The following is a 17,696-nucleotide window of genomic DNA, read 5'->3' as shown; positions in this document are numbered from 1 at the left end:
AAATGAGAAGACACAGAAACACACAGCAGACGAAGGAGCAAGGTAAAAACCCACCAGACCAAACAAATGAAGAGGAAATAAGCAGTCTACCTGAAAAAGAATTCAGAGTAGTGATAGTAAAGATGATCCAAAACCTTGGAAATAGAATAGAGAAAATACAAGAAAATTTTAACAAGGACCTAGAAGAACTAAAGAGCAAACAAACAGTGATGAACAACACAATAAATGAAATTTAAAATTCTCTAGAAGGAATCAATAACAGAATAACTGAGGCAGAAGAATGGATAAATCACCAGGAAGATAAAATAGTGGAAATAACTGCCACAGAGCAGAATAAAGAAAAAAGAATGAAAAGAACTGAGAGCAGTCTCAGAGACCTCTGGGACAACATTAAACGCACCAACATTTGAATTATAGGGGTGCCAGAAGAAGAAGAGAAAAAGAAAGGGACTGAGAAAATATTTGAAGAGATTATAGTTGAAAACTTCCCTAACATGGGAGAGGAAATAGTCAGTGAAGTCCAGGAAGCATAGAGAGTCCCATACAGGATAAATCCAAGGAGAAACATGCCAAGACACATATTAATCAAACTATCAAAAACTAAATACAAAGAAAAAATATTAAAAGCAGCAAGGGAAAAGCAACAAATAATATACAAAGCAATCCCCTTAAGGTTAACAGGTGATCTTTCAGCAGAAACTCTGCAAGCCAGAAGGGAGTGGCAGGACATATTTAAAGTGATGAAAGGGAAAAACCTACAACCAAGATTACTCTACCCAGCAAGGATCTCATTCAGATTTGATGGAGAAATTAAAACCTTTACAGGCAAGCAAAAGCTAAGAGAATACAGCACCACCAAACCAGCTTTACAACAAATGCTAAAGGAACTTCTCTAGGCAGGAAACACAGAAGGAAGAGACCTACATTAACAAACCCAAAACAATTAATAAAATGGTAATAGGAACATACATATCAATAACTACCTTAAATGTAAATGGATTAAATACTCCAACCAAAAGACATAGAGTGGCTGAATGGATACAAAAATAAGACCCATATACCTGTTGTCTACAAAGACCTACTTCAGACCTAGGGACACATACAGATTGAAGGTGAGGGGATGGAAAAAGATATTCCATGCAAATGGAAATCAGAAGAAAGCTGGAGAAGCAATTCTCATAACAGACAAAATAGACTTTAAAATAAAGACTATTACAAGAGACAAAGAAGGAGACTACATAATGATCTAGGGATTAATCCAAGAAGAAGATGCAACAATTATAAATATACATGCACCCAACATAGGAGCACCTCAGTACATAAGGCAAATGCTAATAGCCATAAAAGGGGAAATCGACAGTAACAGAATCATAGTAGGGGACTTTAACACCCCACTTTAACCAATGGACAGATCATTCAAAATGAAAATAAATAAGGAAACACAAGCTTTAAATGACACATTAGACAAGATGGACTTAATTGATATTTATAGGACATTCCATCCAAAAACAACAGAATACACTTTCTTCTCAAGTGCTCATGAAACATTCTCCAGGATAGATCATATCTTGGGTCACAAATGAAGCCTTGGTAAATTTAAGAAAATTGAAATCATATCAAGAATCTTTTCTTATCACAGCGCTATGAGACTAGATATCAATTACAGGACAAAAACTGTAAAAAATACAAACACACGGAGGCTAAACAATACACTACTAAATAACCAAGAGATCACTGAAGAAATAAAAAAACACCTAGAAACAAATGACAATGAAAACATGATGACCCAAAATCTAGGGGATGCAGCAAAAGCAGTTCTAAGAGGAAGTTAATAGCAATACAATCCTACCTCAAGAAACAAGAAAAATCTGAAATAAACAACCTAACCTTACACCTAAAGCAATTAGAGAAAGAAGAACAAAAAACCCCCAAAGTTAGCAGAAGGAAAGAAATCATCAAGGTCAGATCAGAAATAAATGAAAAAAAAAATGAAGGAAACAATAGCAAAGATCAATAAAACTAAAAGCTGGTTCTTTGAGAAGATAAACAAAATTGATAAACCATTAGCCAGACTCATCAAGAAAAAAAGGAGAAGACTCAAATGAACAGAATTAGAAATGAAAGAGAAGTAACAACTGACACTGCAGAAATACCAAGGATCATGAGAGATTACTACAAGCAACTATATGCCAATAAAATGGACAACCTGGAAGAAATGGACAAATTCTTAGGAAAGCACAACCTTCCGAGAGTGAACCAGGAAGAGATAGAAAATATTAACAGACCAATCGCAAGCACTGAAATTGAAACTGTGATTAAAAATCTTCCAACAAAAGCCCAGGACCAGATGGCTCCACAGGCGAATTCTATCAAACATTTAGAGAAGAGCTAACACCTATCCTTCTCAAACTCTTCCAAAATACAGCAGAGGGAGGAACACTCCCAAACTCATTTTACAAGGCCACCATCACCCTGATACCAAAACGAGACAAAAATGTCACAAAGAAAGAAAACTACAGGCCAATATCACTGATAAACATAGATGCAAAAATCCTCAATGAAATACTAGCAAACAGAATCCAACAGTACATTAACTGGATCATACACCATGATCAAGTGAGGTTTATCCCAGGAATGCAAGTATTCTTCAATATATGCAAATCAATAAATGTGATACACCATATTAACAAACTAAAGGATAAAAACCATATGATAATCTCAATAGGTGCAGAAAAAGCTTTCAACAAAATTCGATACCCATTTATGACAACAACTCTCCAGAAAGTAGGCATAGAGAGAAGCCATCTCAACATAATAAAGGCCATATATGACAAATCCACAGCCAACATTGTTCTCAGTGGTAAAAGACTGAAACTGTTTCCTCTAAGATCAGGAACAAGACAAGGTTGCCCACTCTCACCACTGTTATTCAACATAGTTTTGGAAGTTTTAGCCACAGCAATCAGAGAAGAAAAAGAACTAAAAAAAATCCAAATCGGAAAGAAAATGTAAAACTGTCACTGTTTGCAGATGACATGATACTATACACAAAGAATCCTAAAGATGTGACCAGAAAACTACTAGAGCTAATCAATGAATTTGGTAAAGTAGCAGGATACAAAATTAATGCACAGAAATCTGTTGCATTCCTATACACTAACGATGAAAAATCTGAAAGAGAAATTAAAGAAACACTCCCGTTTAGCATTGCAACATAAAAGAATAAAATACCTAGGAATAAACCTACCTAAGGAGACAAAACACCTGTATGCAGAAAACTATAAGACACTGATGAAAGAAATTAAAGACAGTACAAACAGATCGAGAGATATACCATGTTCTCAGTTTGGAAGAATCAACATTGTGAAAATGATTATACTACCGAAAGCAATCTACAGATTCAGTGCAATCTCTACCAAAGTACCAATGGCATTTTTCACAGCGCTAGAACAGAAAATTTCACAGTTTGTATGGAAACACAAAAGACCCCGAAGAGCCAAAGCAATCTTGGGAAAGAAAAACGGAGCTGGAGGAATCAGGCTCCCTGACTTCAGACTATACTACAAAGCTACAGTAATCAAGACAGTATGGTACTGGCACAAAAACAGAAATATAGATCAATGGAACAGGATAGAAAGCCCAGAGATAAACCCACGCACATATGGTCACCTTACCTTTGATAAAGGAGGGAAGAATATACAATGGAGAAAAGACAACCTCTTCAATAAGTGGTGCTGGGAAAACTAGACAGCTACATGTAAAAGGATGAAATCAGAACACTCCCTAACACCATACACAAATATAAACTCAAAATGGATTAAAGACTTAAATGTAAGGCCAGACACTATAAAACTCTTAGAGGAAAACCTAGACAGAACACTCTATGACAGAAATCACAGCAAGATCCTTTTTGAGCCACCTCCTAGAGAAATGGAAATAAAAACAAAAATAAACAAATGGGACCTAATGAAACTTAAAAGGTACACAGCAAAGTAAACCATAAACAAGATGAAAAGACAATCCTCAGAATGGGAGAAAATGTTTGCAAACGAAGCAACTGACAAAGGATTATCTCCAAAATATACAAGCAGCTCATGCAGCTCAATATCAAAAAAACAAACAATCCAATCCAAAAATGGGTGGAAGACCTAAACAGGCATTTCTCCAAAGAAGATATACAGATTGCCAACAAACACATGAAGGGATGCTCAACACCACTAATCATTAGAGAAATGCAAATCAAAACTACAATGAGGTATCATCTCACACCAGTCAGAATGGCCATCATCAAAAAGCTACAAACAATAAATGCTGGAGAGGGTGTGGAGAAAAGGAAACCCTCTTGCACTATTGGTGGGAATGTAAATTGATACAGCCACTATGGAGAACAGTATGGGGATCCTTAAAAAACTAAAAATAAAGCTATCATATGACCCAGCAATTCCACTGCTGGGCATATACCCTGAGAAAACTATAATTCAAAAACAGACATGTACCACAATGTTCATTGCAGCACTATTTACAATAGCCAGGACATGGAAACAACCTAAATGCCCATCGACAGTTGAATGGATAAAGAAGATGTGGCACATATATACAATGGAATATTACTCAGCCATAAAAAGAAACGAAATTGAGTTATTTGTAGTGAGGTGGTTGGACCTAGAGTCTGTCATACATAGTGAAGTAAGTGAGAAAGAGAAAAACAAATACTGTATGCTAACACATATATATGGAATCAAAAAAAAAAACCAAAAAAGGTTCTGATGAACCTAGAGACAGGACATTTATAAAGATGCAGACATAGAAAATGGACTTGAGGACATGTGAAGGGGAAGGGTAAGCTGGGACGAAATGAGAGAGTAGCACTGACGTATATACACTACTAAATGTAAAATAGATAGCTAGTGGGAAGCAGCTGCATAGCACAGGGAGATCAGCTTGGTGCTTCATGACCACCTAGAGGGTTGGCAAGTGAGGGTGGTAGGGAGGTGCAAAAGGGAAGGGAAATGGGGATATATGTATACATATAGCTGATTCACTTTGTTATACAGCAGAAACTACCACCACATTGTAAAGCAATTATAGTGCAGTAAAGATGTTTAAAAAATAAATAAATAAAGGCACACCCGTGACTCTCTGAAGCCTGTTTTTCACTCCAGACTTAATCAGTGCTGCTTTGTGTATTTTAAGGCTGCTCAGGGATAACATCCTTAAGATTTCTAGAATTCCTTTTTTATTTGAGAGATTCTTTCAGGCTACACCTGAAGTATATGAAATGTTTTCACAAAGGTCTTGTAGCTACATCCTTCATTTTATATTTATGTTGAGGCCATCTTTCTGACAAAGCTCTGGATTTGATCTTTCACTGGTTTGAGAGGCTGGAGTTGAGAAATTATTTTCTATCGCAAGTCGTGGTGCCTTCTATTCCTTTTCTTTACTTTCAAAGTCATCAGTTCTTTATTTAGCATGTCTCTTTCTTGTAGTGCCTTATCAGATACAGCTATTAAGAGTCAAGTGACACTTTAACATTCTGCCTACAAATCTCATTACTCATATACAAAAGTTTATTAGGTACATTCTCTATCAACCAAGTATCCTCAGGTGATAGTTTTACCAACTGCTTCTCTCTGTATAGCAGGGAGAGCCCTTCTTCTAGCCTCCTGTAGCCATTCTTTCAGTGCTTTTCCGGATTCCATCTGCCACCAGTATCAAAGCCAAGGCCACATATTTTAGGTTTTTGTTACCGCACAACTTATTTCTCTTTCCTCCCTTGTTTCTCTCAACTCTCTCAAGCAAGAGAGAGATTTTATTCTCAGGGCGGTTGCAGGGTTCTAAGAGAGGAAGCAGAAATATTCAAGTGTTTTTTCAAACCTCAGCCGACTTCAGGTCTCCTAACATCCTATTGGCCAAAGCAAGTCACATGGACAAGCCCAGACTCTAGGGATCAAGAAATAAACCCCACCCCTTTATTGAGAGAAATTGCAAAGTTACAGGGCAAAGCGTGTGGATATAGATAGGTTATTTATTGGAATAATTAATAAACCAGTCAACCACTGATATTTCAGTTAGTCTTCTTTAACAAATTAGACAATATTTCATTTACATGTAATGAAGGGACCCAACCTGAGTTAATCGCTTTTAGTATGCAATTCAATATGCAGTGTTTGAATTGTAAAATTTAATTTTTACCATGTTACATACCATCTCTCTTAGAAGCACATGGTTTCAAATGGGTCTTGCCTACCTTACCTGTAAATCTAAGTACTATGGTGACTTTACCGAAGGAAGATGAGTGGGGTATGTGAAATAGTACAGTTCACTGCCTAAGGCAAGAAAAGTCAATCAATATCTGTTTCTTTGTTCCTCAGGTGATATTTGTGATCACAATCCGTGTGAAAATGGAGGTATCTGTGTGCCAGGATTGTCTGATGATTCCTTTTCCTGCAAGTGCCCAGATGGCTTCACAGATCCCAATTGTTCTAGTGTTGTGGAGGTTGGTAAGTGTAAGATTTAAGCATTTCAATAGTTATCCTCTTTGTTTTCATGAGTGACTGACAAATTTGGCTGTCAGTGCATTATGGGTACTCTGTATAAGATTCTTACGTGTTGCTAATTAGTTAACTCCTCTGTAGGCCTCTCAAGTTTAACATTTTTATTTTATATTTAAAGTATATTTTTATTCATAGTGCTCTCAAAAAATTTAAAAATATATTTTAGTGATTAACATTATACTTTAAAGGCACTACATGTACTACTTGAATATAATAAATTTATTTTTCTAATATTAATATACATTTAAATTTTATTTTCACTGGAAAGCAATTCCCAAGTCAATTTATTCAAGTTAGATAGTCACTCTGAATAAAATAGAACTTATTTTAGTGATTGAAAATATTCATCAGTATTTTGTAGCTGTTCTAATCATAACTTTTCTAAGACTATAAATACATGATGAAAGAAAAAATATTCCAGCTGCATTGTTCTTCAAAGTCTCAAAAACACGCTTGGCAGATATTAGTCAGTGATCACATTTCAAAATGTTTTTCATCTGTGAAGTACTTCATTGGCATGTATAGTTGTGGATTCAGGGTAGCTTCCATAATTTCCAAATAGTTCTCCATTAAGAAGATATCGGTACTTTAAATAACTTAACACTACATAAATTTGTATAGAGATTTTTTTCTCTGTTTAAAAGTAATACCATGGTTAAGTTGGAAGAAAATTTTTTTCATGTCAATACAAAGAAGAAAAAAGTGACCTATATCTGTTCAATATAGGAAAGCCAAACATGTATTGGATTAAAGTTCAGTCAGCCAGCATAAACCTTGGAAAAGTCAGAGATGTCCATAGCTTTTCAAAAATAGTTTTCAAGAAGGAAAGTAGTTCTGTCTACAGGAAGGGATCAGTGTGAGTTACTCACCATTGTATCTAATGCACCTAACTAGTTCCTTTATGTGTAGTAGGAGCCCAATACCCAATAACTTGGTTGAATGAATGAAAGAATAATTAAATAAAACCACTAACTAGCCATTTTTGGCCACTATTAATTGCATTTTAGTGTGCTTTATTTTTTAAATGTGTTTTACTTTTATTTTTATGTCACATTGGTATGAATGTATTACATTCAAAAAAGTTAATTATATTATTGCTGAAAAGTACTATGTTCATTTGATTCATTTCAAAGACAATTCTCTTTTAAGGCTTTTATTAACTTGCTGCTATTTTAGGGGATTTGATTCAGTGCCATAGAAATAAAACTGTTGTAACCACTTTGACCAAGTCTCCAAATATGTACAGTGAGTTTCAGAGTTTAATATGAGAATTCTATCCTCACAAAAGTCTATATCTCTGAAGAAAATTAGAATGATAAATATTCCCAACAGGAATATATGAATAGAATAAAAATTTAGAGTTATATTTTAAGCCCACTGACCCCAAATCGGCAGTGCCTTAGATTTGTAGTATGTAATGTTTTTGTTGCTACTTTGTAAGGGCCAAATCTGGAACTGAAGAGGCAAATGTGTTTAACTAATTAAGAAACCAGTATCTTTATAGAATTTTGAACTAAATACTTGAATACTTCGGGCCATATTTTTAAACATTAATTCAACATTTTTCATTTTATCAGAAGAATGATACTATAGGCTGCAACACTTTAAAATCTAAACATACTGCCATATTCCTCTTAGTTCAATGAGACTTTGAGAAATCAAGTGCTTATAGAATTAAGTTTTACTTAGATTCATTATTCTCTGTTATTAAAACACCTCACATTTCTTCTACCTCTTTGTTAACTCTTGCATATAATCAGGGAATACTAAGTATTTATTGAATAAAAATACTTACTAGCAATGCCTTTAATATCCAGCCTACCTTATTTTTTTTGTGTCTTTAAAACTAATTATTGGTACAAATATATGAACGTTAGATCATTAAAGACAATCCTGCCTTTTTAATTTAAAAAAATCTACCACTTTTCTGGAACATTTCTGGGACATTGCTGTTGTTGTTTCCGTGCTGTTGGGTAGCACCAGTGCAGAAGAGCAGAGTGTAGTACTAGAATTTTATACCAGAAAAACCTCAAAAGCTATAGGTATTTTGATGTGATATCATAAAAGACAAAAGAGTTGAACTGTCACCATTGCTGTATTTTTACTTTAACATTAATCCTTGCAAAGATGGAGATATGCTGCTAGCCTTTTTGAACCATATATATTTTGTGATCATATGAAGTTCTAAATCACCTTATTAAAACTTGCATTTTGATCTAACTTTAAAAATTATTATTACTCTATTTATTCTACAATCAAAAATATACTCTATTGTAGTGCATTTGGAGAGGGGAATTTCAAACCTATGCCACTCTCAGAGATAAAAGTTGATTCTTGATTTTACCTCAAACTTCATTACTTTGCAGTAGCCTTATTATAAGTTCTTGACGCTACTTATTTCAAAGAGAGCCTCATCCATTTTTGGACTTTTACTCTTCCCTCTCAAAGCATCTAGTGTCAGGTAAGCACAAAACACTTTACTCCCTTTGTGACCAATCCTCACATCACTTACATTCCTATGCTACCTGTGGAAGTTTGGAGAAATTAACTTGCTCAGATTTGTGAACTTCATTCACTAGGCAGCATTGCTCTTCTTTGTACTTAATTCTTGATCTGGCTGTGTACTCCAATATCCATACTTTATCTCTCTCTATCACTCCCTGTCTCTTTGTCTGCCCCCCCCCAGCACACACACACATCCCTATCATACAGACATACCTATAGACCGTGATGTTCTTAGCCTCTTAGAGTTATGAAAACTCCCTTCTGATATCCACAAAAGGCTATAGGAAAGCACCTCTATGAACAAAGGAAAGGAAAAAAGCCTAGTTAGCATCCTCTGATTTGAAGACATGAGCCAGATTTACCAGTGTTTGCATAGACGTGCAGTGGACAATGCCACCTTCTCCAGGGGACTGCTAGATAAGCACCATGTGGTTAAGACCCTAATTACTTCCCAGTTACTTGCTCACGTTCTTGAATGGCACTGTGTAGTTTGGAGCCAAATATTGACACATTTATTTCACAGAAAAATTTCTATTACTAGTGAACATTCTAACATTCATATATGGAAACCTTGGGAATTATTAAATTGTCCAAGTGCCATGGTATAATTCTCCTCTGTATGCTATCAGAGTATTTCTGTAAACTAATAACAAATATAAATTTTAAAACTCAATTACATAGTATATTAATGCAACCAAAGAGGACAGAGTAAGTGATTGACTTTAAAAAAAAATAAAATCTTAGTTTTCATTTATTCTTAAAGAAATACTTATTTAACACTGACTAAGTAGTAGTTACCTAATGGTAGAGATGCATTGGTAAACAAATTTACCAGAATTACTGTTTAGCTAGGAAAGCAGATAAATAAATAAGTAGATAAATATGATGGGTATTGTGATAGGAGAAGTAGGTGGAGCCATTAGAATATAAAGCAGGTGTCCTCTTTTAAGCTAGGTGTCCGAGAATGCATGCCTACCTGAAAAAAATAATATTTTGACATAATTCTAAAAAATAAGTTTAATCTACCAGGCAGAAAGCTAAAAGTATTCCAGACAGAGGAAATAATTTTTAGGAAAACCAGGATATAAGAAAAGTCATAATTCCATGAACTGAAAGAAATTTACTGTGGCTTAAAAGGGGAGAGACATGATGGCCATTAATGAGTCTGGAGATGGTGATGGTGGCGGATTCTGCAGGGTTGCATGATGTTTTGTGGAATTTGGACTTCATTCTAAGAGTAATAGAGAGGATTTGTACTTTTAGAATATCACTGTCACTGCAATATGGGGAAAAAATTAGAGCAGAGTATGGCAGGGGACAATTTGTAGGCTACTGCAGAGACCAGGTCAGACTTGATGATCTTAGCCTGGGTCAGTGTAGTAACAAAGAGGATGGAGAGGAGAGAGTCAGTAAGTATTTAAAGGATACAACAGATAAATTTTCATGACTTATGGGGTTACTGGATAAAAGGGGTTTGCATAAAGGGAGGAGTAAAGAAGAAACATCTCAAATTTCTGGCCTGAGCAACTTGGGTCCATTTACTGAGACAGTGAAAATTGAGGATACACTGGATTGGAAGGCAGAAAATGAGTTGAGTATTTCACATACTGAATTTGAGGAATCTGCTAGACATTCGTAAAGAAGTCCGGCATAGATTTGGAAGTCATAATTATACAGACAGTGATTTAAGCTCAGGGACTGTATGAATCTGTCCAGAAGCAGAATAACTTGTGAAAAGAAGAGAAGACCAAGAAATGGAAACTGATGAGAGGTTCATCAACAATTAAGCAATAGGTAGAGAAAGTAAAAGCTATAAAGAAGACTGAGAAGGAGTAGTTAGGGAGATAGAAGAGAAACCAGGAAAGGGTTGTGCCCCAAAAGTTAAGGGTAGACAGGAATAGGTGGTCAGCAATGTCAAATACTGTGGAGAAGTTGACCAAGGTAAACACTTACATTGATTACATGTGACTTATGGATGATCTTGCCAAGATCAATTTTGCTGGAGGTGTGAGGAAAGAGCTAGGTTGTGGCACATGGAAGATTTAGAGGAAATTTTTTAAAAAGTAGCTAGGAATACAGGGGAACTTCCTCAACTTGATAAAGAATATCTATAAAAAACCTACAGCTACCATCATACTTAATGATGAGAAATTCAAAGCTTTCCCACTAAGATCAGAAACAAGGCAAGGATGGCCCCTCCCACCACTCCATTTTAATATTGTACTGGAAGTGCTATCTAATGCAATAAGACAAGTAAAGGAAATAAAAGTATACAGATTGGAAAGGAAGAAATAAAGTTGTTTTTGTTCACAGATGACATAATCATTTAGAAAATCCTAGAGTCAACAAAAAAAAATCCTCCTGGAACTAATGAGGATTAATAGCAAAGTTACAGGATGCAAGGTTAATATACAAAAGTAAATCATCTTCCTATATAACCGCAATGAACAAGTGGAATCTGAAATTAAAAAACATAGTACTATTTACGTTAGCGTCCACAAAAATTAAATAATTAGATATTTAAAACTCTGATGAATGAAATCAAAGAAGAGCTAAATAAATGGAGAGGTATTTGTGTTCATGGATAGGGAGACTTAGTATTGTCAAGATGTCAGTTTTTCCCAAATTGATCTATAGATTCAAGCAATCCCAATCAACATCTCAAGAAGTTATTTTGTACATATCAACAAACTGATTCAAGAGCTTATATGGAGAGGCAAGAGATACAGAATAGCCAGCAGAATATTAGAGGAGAAGAACAAAGTTGGAGGAATGATAATACCTGACTTCAAGACTTACTGTAATGCTATAGTACTCAAGACAGTGTGGTATCAAGAAACAATAGACAAATAGATCAATGGAACAGAATGGAGAGTTCAGAAATAGATATATATTAATATAGTCAACTGGTCATTGACAAAGGAACAAAGGCAATACAATGGAGCAAAGGGAGTCTTCTCTACAAATGGTGCTGGAACAACTGGACATTCACATGCAAAAAAATGAATATAGACATAGATGCCCTTCACAGAAAGTTAATTCAAAATGGACCACATATGTGTGTGTGTATATATATATATGTGTGTGTGTGTGTGTGTGTGTGTGTGTGTGTGTATAATATGTATAACTGAATCACTTTGCTGTACAGCAGAAATTAACTCAGCACTATAAATCAACTATATTTCAATTTAAAAAAATGGATCATAGACCTAAATGTAAAGTGCAAAACTATAAAACCCCTAGGAAATAACATGAGAGAGAATCTAGAAGACTTTGAGTATGAAGATAACTTTTCTAATATAACACCAAAGACATAATCCATGAAAGAAAGAATTCATAAGCTGGGCTTTATCAAACTTCTGCTCTGTGGAAGACAGTGTCAAGAGAATGAGAAGGTAAGCCACAAACTGGGCGAGTATATTTGGAAAAAACAGCTGTTCTCCAAAAAAAATCTTGGCTCTTCTCGAAAATATACAAAGAACTCTTAAAACTCAACAATAAGAAAGCAAGCAGCTTGATTTAAAAAAATGAGCCAAAAGCCTTAAAAAACACCTCACCAAAGAAGACATACAGATGGCAGATAAACATATGAAAAGATGTCCCACACCATGTGTCATCAGGGAAATGCAAATTAAAACAACGAGATACCACTACACACCTATCAGAATGACCAAAATCTAGAACACTGACAACACCAAATGCTGGAAAGCATGTAGAGCAGTAGAAACTCTCATTCACTGCTGGTGAGAATGCAAAAATGGTGCAGCCATTTTGGAAAATAGTTTGGCAGTTTCTTACAAAGCAAAACATACTCTTACCATGTGATCCAGCTATCATGCTCCTTGGTATTTACCAAAAGAATTGGAAACTTATGTCCACGCAAAAACGTACACACGGATGCTTATAGCAGTTTTATCTGTAACTGACAAAACTTGGAAGCAACCAAGATGTCCTTCAGTATGTGAATACATAAACTGTGGTACATCCAGACAATGGAGTATTATTCAGCTCTTTAAAAAATGAACTATCAAATCATGAACAGACATGGAGGAAGCTTAAATGCATATGACTAAGTGAAACAGCCAGTTTGAAAAGACTACATACTGTATGAATCCAACTCTATGACCTTCTGGGAAAGGCAGAACTGGGGACAGTAAAAAGATCAGTGGATGCTGGGGCAGGGTGGTAGGGATGAATAGCAATAGAGCAAAGATTTTAGGGCAATGAAAATACTCTGTATGATACTGTAACATTGGATACATGTTACTCTGCACTTGTCCAAACCCATGCAATGTACAACACCAAGAGTAAGCCCTAATGCAACCTATAGACTTTGGATGATTATGATGGGTAAAGGTACATTCATCAGTTGTAGCAAATTTACCATTTTGGTGGGGAGTGGTGATAATGGGAGAGGTGCTTGTGCAAGGTCAGAGACCATATGGGAAATCTCTATAACTTCCTCTATTTTGCTGTGAATCTAAAACTGCTGTAAAAAGTAGTCTTTAAGTTTTAAAAATGACTATAACAAACATTCATCAATTTATTCATTTGCCCATCCATCAAATATTTAGCAAGCACATACTATGTGTTAGACACTCTTCCTGGCAGTGAGGAAATGACCATTAAAAAAGAGGCTTTGCCTTCACAAATCTTCTAGTCAAAAGGGGAACTAGACAGTAAACCACTACACTTATCATGGTAAGCTCTATTAAAAAAATAAAGACAAGTGTGAGGTAGAATAAAAGGAGGTTATTTTTGGATAGGACTATCAGGAAAGACTGAAAGGTTGATGTTTGAACAGAGAGAAGAGCTGAGATACCTTCATTGCATACAGATGGCAGAGTGATGACAGTAACTAAAGAGGAATTTGGGCCAAGGGGGTTTTTCCTTTAAAATAGAACTATAATGGCATTATGATTCAGAAATATGATATAAAACCTAAGCTTGTGTTTTACTAAGAATAAACTAAATCAGATGACTCATATAGATATTTTAATGATATTTAGCATACGCTTAACCTATTAAAACTATCAGTCTGACAACAGAGGACATAAACATTGGAATTTTGTAGTAATTTAAAATCCATCATCACTTTTAGAAAGAATTCAAAGTACCTGTGTTTCTGAGAGTAGTTCAGTATAGGGAAACAGCATATCATTTCATTTCTAGTTCTTCCTCTTTATCCTGTCTGTCATTTCATTGGCTTCTAATCAGGTTTTCTCATTTAGACAAAAATTAATAAACATGAAGGTGCTTTATCCTGTTCTGTCTTCTCCTGTCCTCTTCTATCGTTCTACATTGAAACTTATTTCCCTTCGGTAATTGGTATCCATTTTCTAACATGAATTCGGGTTCTTTTAAATTTGTGGCCCTCAGCTCTCATCACTGCTAATCTATCCTTCTGCTTCCATTTCGTTATGAGAAATTGGTTACATTTGCCCCAGAAACACGAAGTATCTCGTAAAAATTAAAAAAAAAAAAAATACACACCAATTTCCACTGTACGTCTTGCACCATGCATAACCATATTCATGTTTATCTTTTAGAAGATGACCGGTGTCAGAATTTCAAGTATTGTAGTAGAGACTGAGTCTGTCTAAAAGACTTCTCGTTAGTGAGCATGAAATATCAGAATATTGATAAGCTTTAAGTAGATCTCTTGGGTAGAGTGAGGCTACTTTTAGATTTCTGAACTTTGTTTACCAAATGAGAGGTTTGGTAAATTTCGGTTAAATTATTCATATATTAGATGAAATTATGAGTAATTGTCATTTTTTTTCCCCTTAAGATTACTTCTTGGACTAAGGAAAGGTAGCTCATGATTGAATCCATATTTCTAGAAATTATCATAATGAGAGCTATTCTGCATACACTAAAATAGTTTCTCAAAAGCTGCTAGTCCATGGATGATAGCTTAGAAATTTCTCAGTCAATAAGAGTCAAAGGCATTTATTTTCAGAGTTATGTTTACTTACTTTTTTGTTAATAAAAATGACTAAATATGTGTTCTTATAAATAGAATTATACACTTAAGATGACAGAATTAATAATTTAAGGGAAATGTTTTGCCGTTTATTTTGCATATATTATAGAAAAATAATTTTGTTTTATATATATTTAAATTTCTATAATGTAGCTTATAAACCAGCTTATTAATTTTAAAGTGGTTCTAATTTACTATTAATTATAATAATCAGAGTTTGTTAGCTTGCAATTCCAAGCCCTAACATTTATATACTAACCTCAGAAAACACATATATAACATCAAAGGACTTCAGAAAATATCAAGTACAGATATCCTCTCTTGCCCAGTCAAAAGATGAGTGCCAATTTGTGGTAAGGCTTTTATTTTCAGGAAAAGACAATGTAACAAATTAATTCTTTTTTGATGTATACCATTTAAACCGGAATAAATACTTCGTGAATGAAGGGATAGTAGATGTGTATCATTAAGCTTTTTCTGCTTAACAAATCACAAATTTAGCGGCTTTAAACAACAACAATTCATCTCACAATTCTGAAAGTCACTTAAGTGGTATTCTGGTTCACTGGTACTGGATAGTTGAAGATGGCTTGGCTAGTATGGCTTGTCTCTGATAGATCAAGCTTCCTTACATAGTGGTGGTGGGAAGGTCCCAAGAGCAGTGAGAAAGATCAAATCACAATTACAAGCACTTATCAAACCTCAGCCTGTGTCACATTAGCTAACGACAGTTTTGATGGGAGGATTTGCCGCTTCATATTGCAAAGGCGAGGATGCAAGAAGGGGAAGAATTTATAGCCAGTTTTATAATTTACCATAGAATGTTAGTTGCTTTTCTCTTTATTTGATTTTTTAACAGTTTTTATTGGCAGTGCAAAAAGTTGGTAAACATATAGATATGTTTGTGGATATTTATTTTTATGTTACTAGCTATGAATACAAAAATTTTAGTAACACTGATTTTTATCCAAAAAAATCCTCTATTTTTCATAAGGGAGGAAAAATTAAAAACTTTTAAAAGGAAAAGCTTGATTATTTTCTGTTTATTTTAAGGAAATACATTGAAGAAATTAGAAAAGTGAAAATGCAAAGTGACATTAATTTTTCCTTTTATTCAGATTCCAAGTGGAGTGTCATGAAGTCAGTTGTGGCACTACCAAAATGTACAATTCTGCATATTTATGAAAATTACTATTTTAAAGTGATAGGCTAAATGACATATTTAGCATTAAACTCTGGGAAATTTTTCTCTTCCAATTTAATGGAAAAGAGGTCTACAGGAGACTTGCAAATGACTTATAAAATAGAGAAAACATGCCCAACAATCTTTAAAACCTTCTATACTGTTACTTGGTTTTATCTTCTTCATTGATTTTTCACCATTAATCTATTGCTTGATTTTAACAATTATAGCTATTGTTTGTTTCCTTTCAATTGAATTAAGTACCCATCAACCCACTATATCCTAAACAGAGCAAGTCATTAAAAAATAACATTGTTTTTAACAAATTGTGACAAGGTGTTAAAATCTTATCATTTCAGGGAAATTGATATGTTGCTGGAGAATGAACAAAATCTTCTTCCTATGATTACAATAGAAACAAGAAAATGAAAACATAATTTAGGTTGAGTTGCTAAATACCACTAACAGGAAGAAAATTGAACAGTGTGTGCATTGTTTTTATCTTGACATAGCCAGCTATATTTAAGAATTTATATTTTACATAGAATTATTGATTTCATTACAAGAGTAATAAAGAAGAAAACTTAGGAAATATAAAATAAAAGAAGTAAATAAAAAGTATCATAATCCTAGGTTATATATACTTTCATTATCTTTTCTATCATTTACCTACATCTAAAGTTCTATCTATGTCTGTATCTATAGCCATATACAGTCATATAAAGAGTGATAGCAATTTAAATTGACACCTTTATACAAAATTGTCTACATGTGTTTATGTGTATATATATGTGTGCATAAAACATACTATACATAGCATATTCTTTGATGATTCTTTTTCACTTAGGATATGAAATTAAAATCTTTCCATTTCATAAAAAATTCTTTCCTGACATTATTTAAAATATCAGGCTAACATTCCATCACTTGCCTTCATTTTATTCAGCCAGCCCCTATTTTTTTTTAACATCTTTGTTGGAGTATATTTGCTTTACAATGGTGTGTTAGTTTCTGCTGTATAACAAAGTGAATCAGCTATACGTATACATACCTCCCCATATCTCCTCCCTCTTGCACCTCCCTCCCATCTTCCCTATCCCACCCCTCTAGGTGGACACAGAGCACCGAGCTGATCTCCCTGTGCCATGCAGCTGCTTCTCACTAGCTACCTACTTTACATTTGGTAGTGTATATATGTCCATGCCACTCTCTCACTTCATCCCAGCTTATCCTTCCCCCTCCCCATGTCCTCAAGTTCATTCTCTACATCTGCGTCTTCATTCCTGTCCTGCTCCTAGGTTCTTCAAAACCATTTTTTCTTCTTTTTAGATTCCATATTTATTTGTTTTTCTCTTTCTGACTTACTTCACTCTTTATGACAGACTCTAGGTCCATCCTCCTCACAACAAATAACTCAATTTCGTTTCTTTTTATGGCTGAGTAATATTCCATTGTGTATATGTGCCAC

At 34.5% G+C, this 17,696-nt stretch overlaps 1 protein-coding gene across 2 annotated transcripts in view; it reads left to right on the top strand.

The window, feature by feature from the left end:
- The window catches only part of EDIL3 (EGF like repeats and discoidin domains 3), a 437,611-nt gene that overhangs the window by 128,666 nt on the left and 291,249 nt on the right, over positions 1 to 17,696 (top strand). For both annotated transcript variants that reach the window (XM_007193039.2, XM_007193038.2), the window contains exon 2: positions 6,372 to 6,500. In XM_007193039.2, coding sequence (XP_007193101.1) covers positions 6,372 to 6,500 — 129 coding nt within the window. The remainder of the gene's footprint in view (positions 1 to 6,371; positions 6,501 to 17,696) is intronic.

The sequence above is a fragment of the Balaenoptera acutorostrata genome, chromosome 2 (genome assembly GCF_949987535.1).
Source record: "Balaenoptera acutorostrata chromosome 2, mBalAcu1.1, whole genome shotgun sequence".
Lineage (NCBI taxonomy): Eukaryota > Metazoa > Chordata > Mammalia > Artiodactyla > Balaenopteridae > Balaenoptera > Balaenoptera acutorostrata.
Note: the sequence above shows the minus strand (reverse complement) of the source record. Positions and strands in the feature narration are given on the sequence as shown.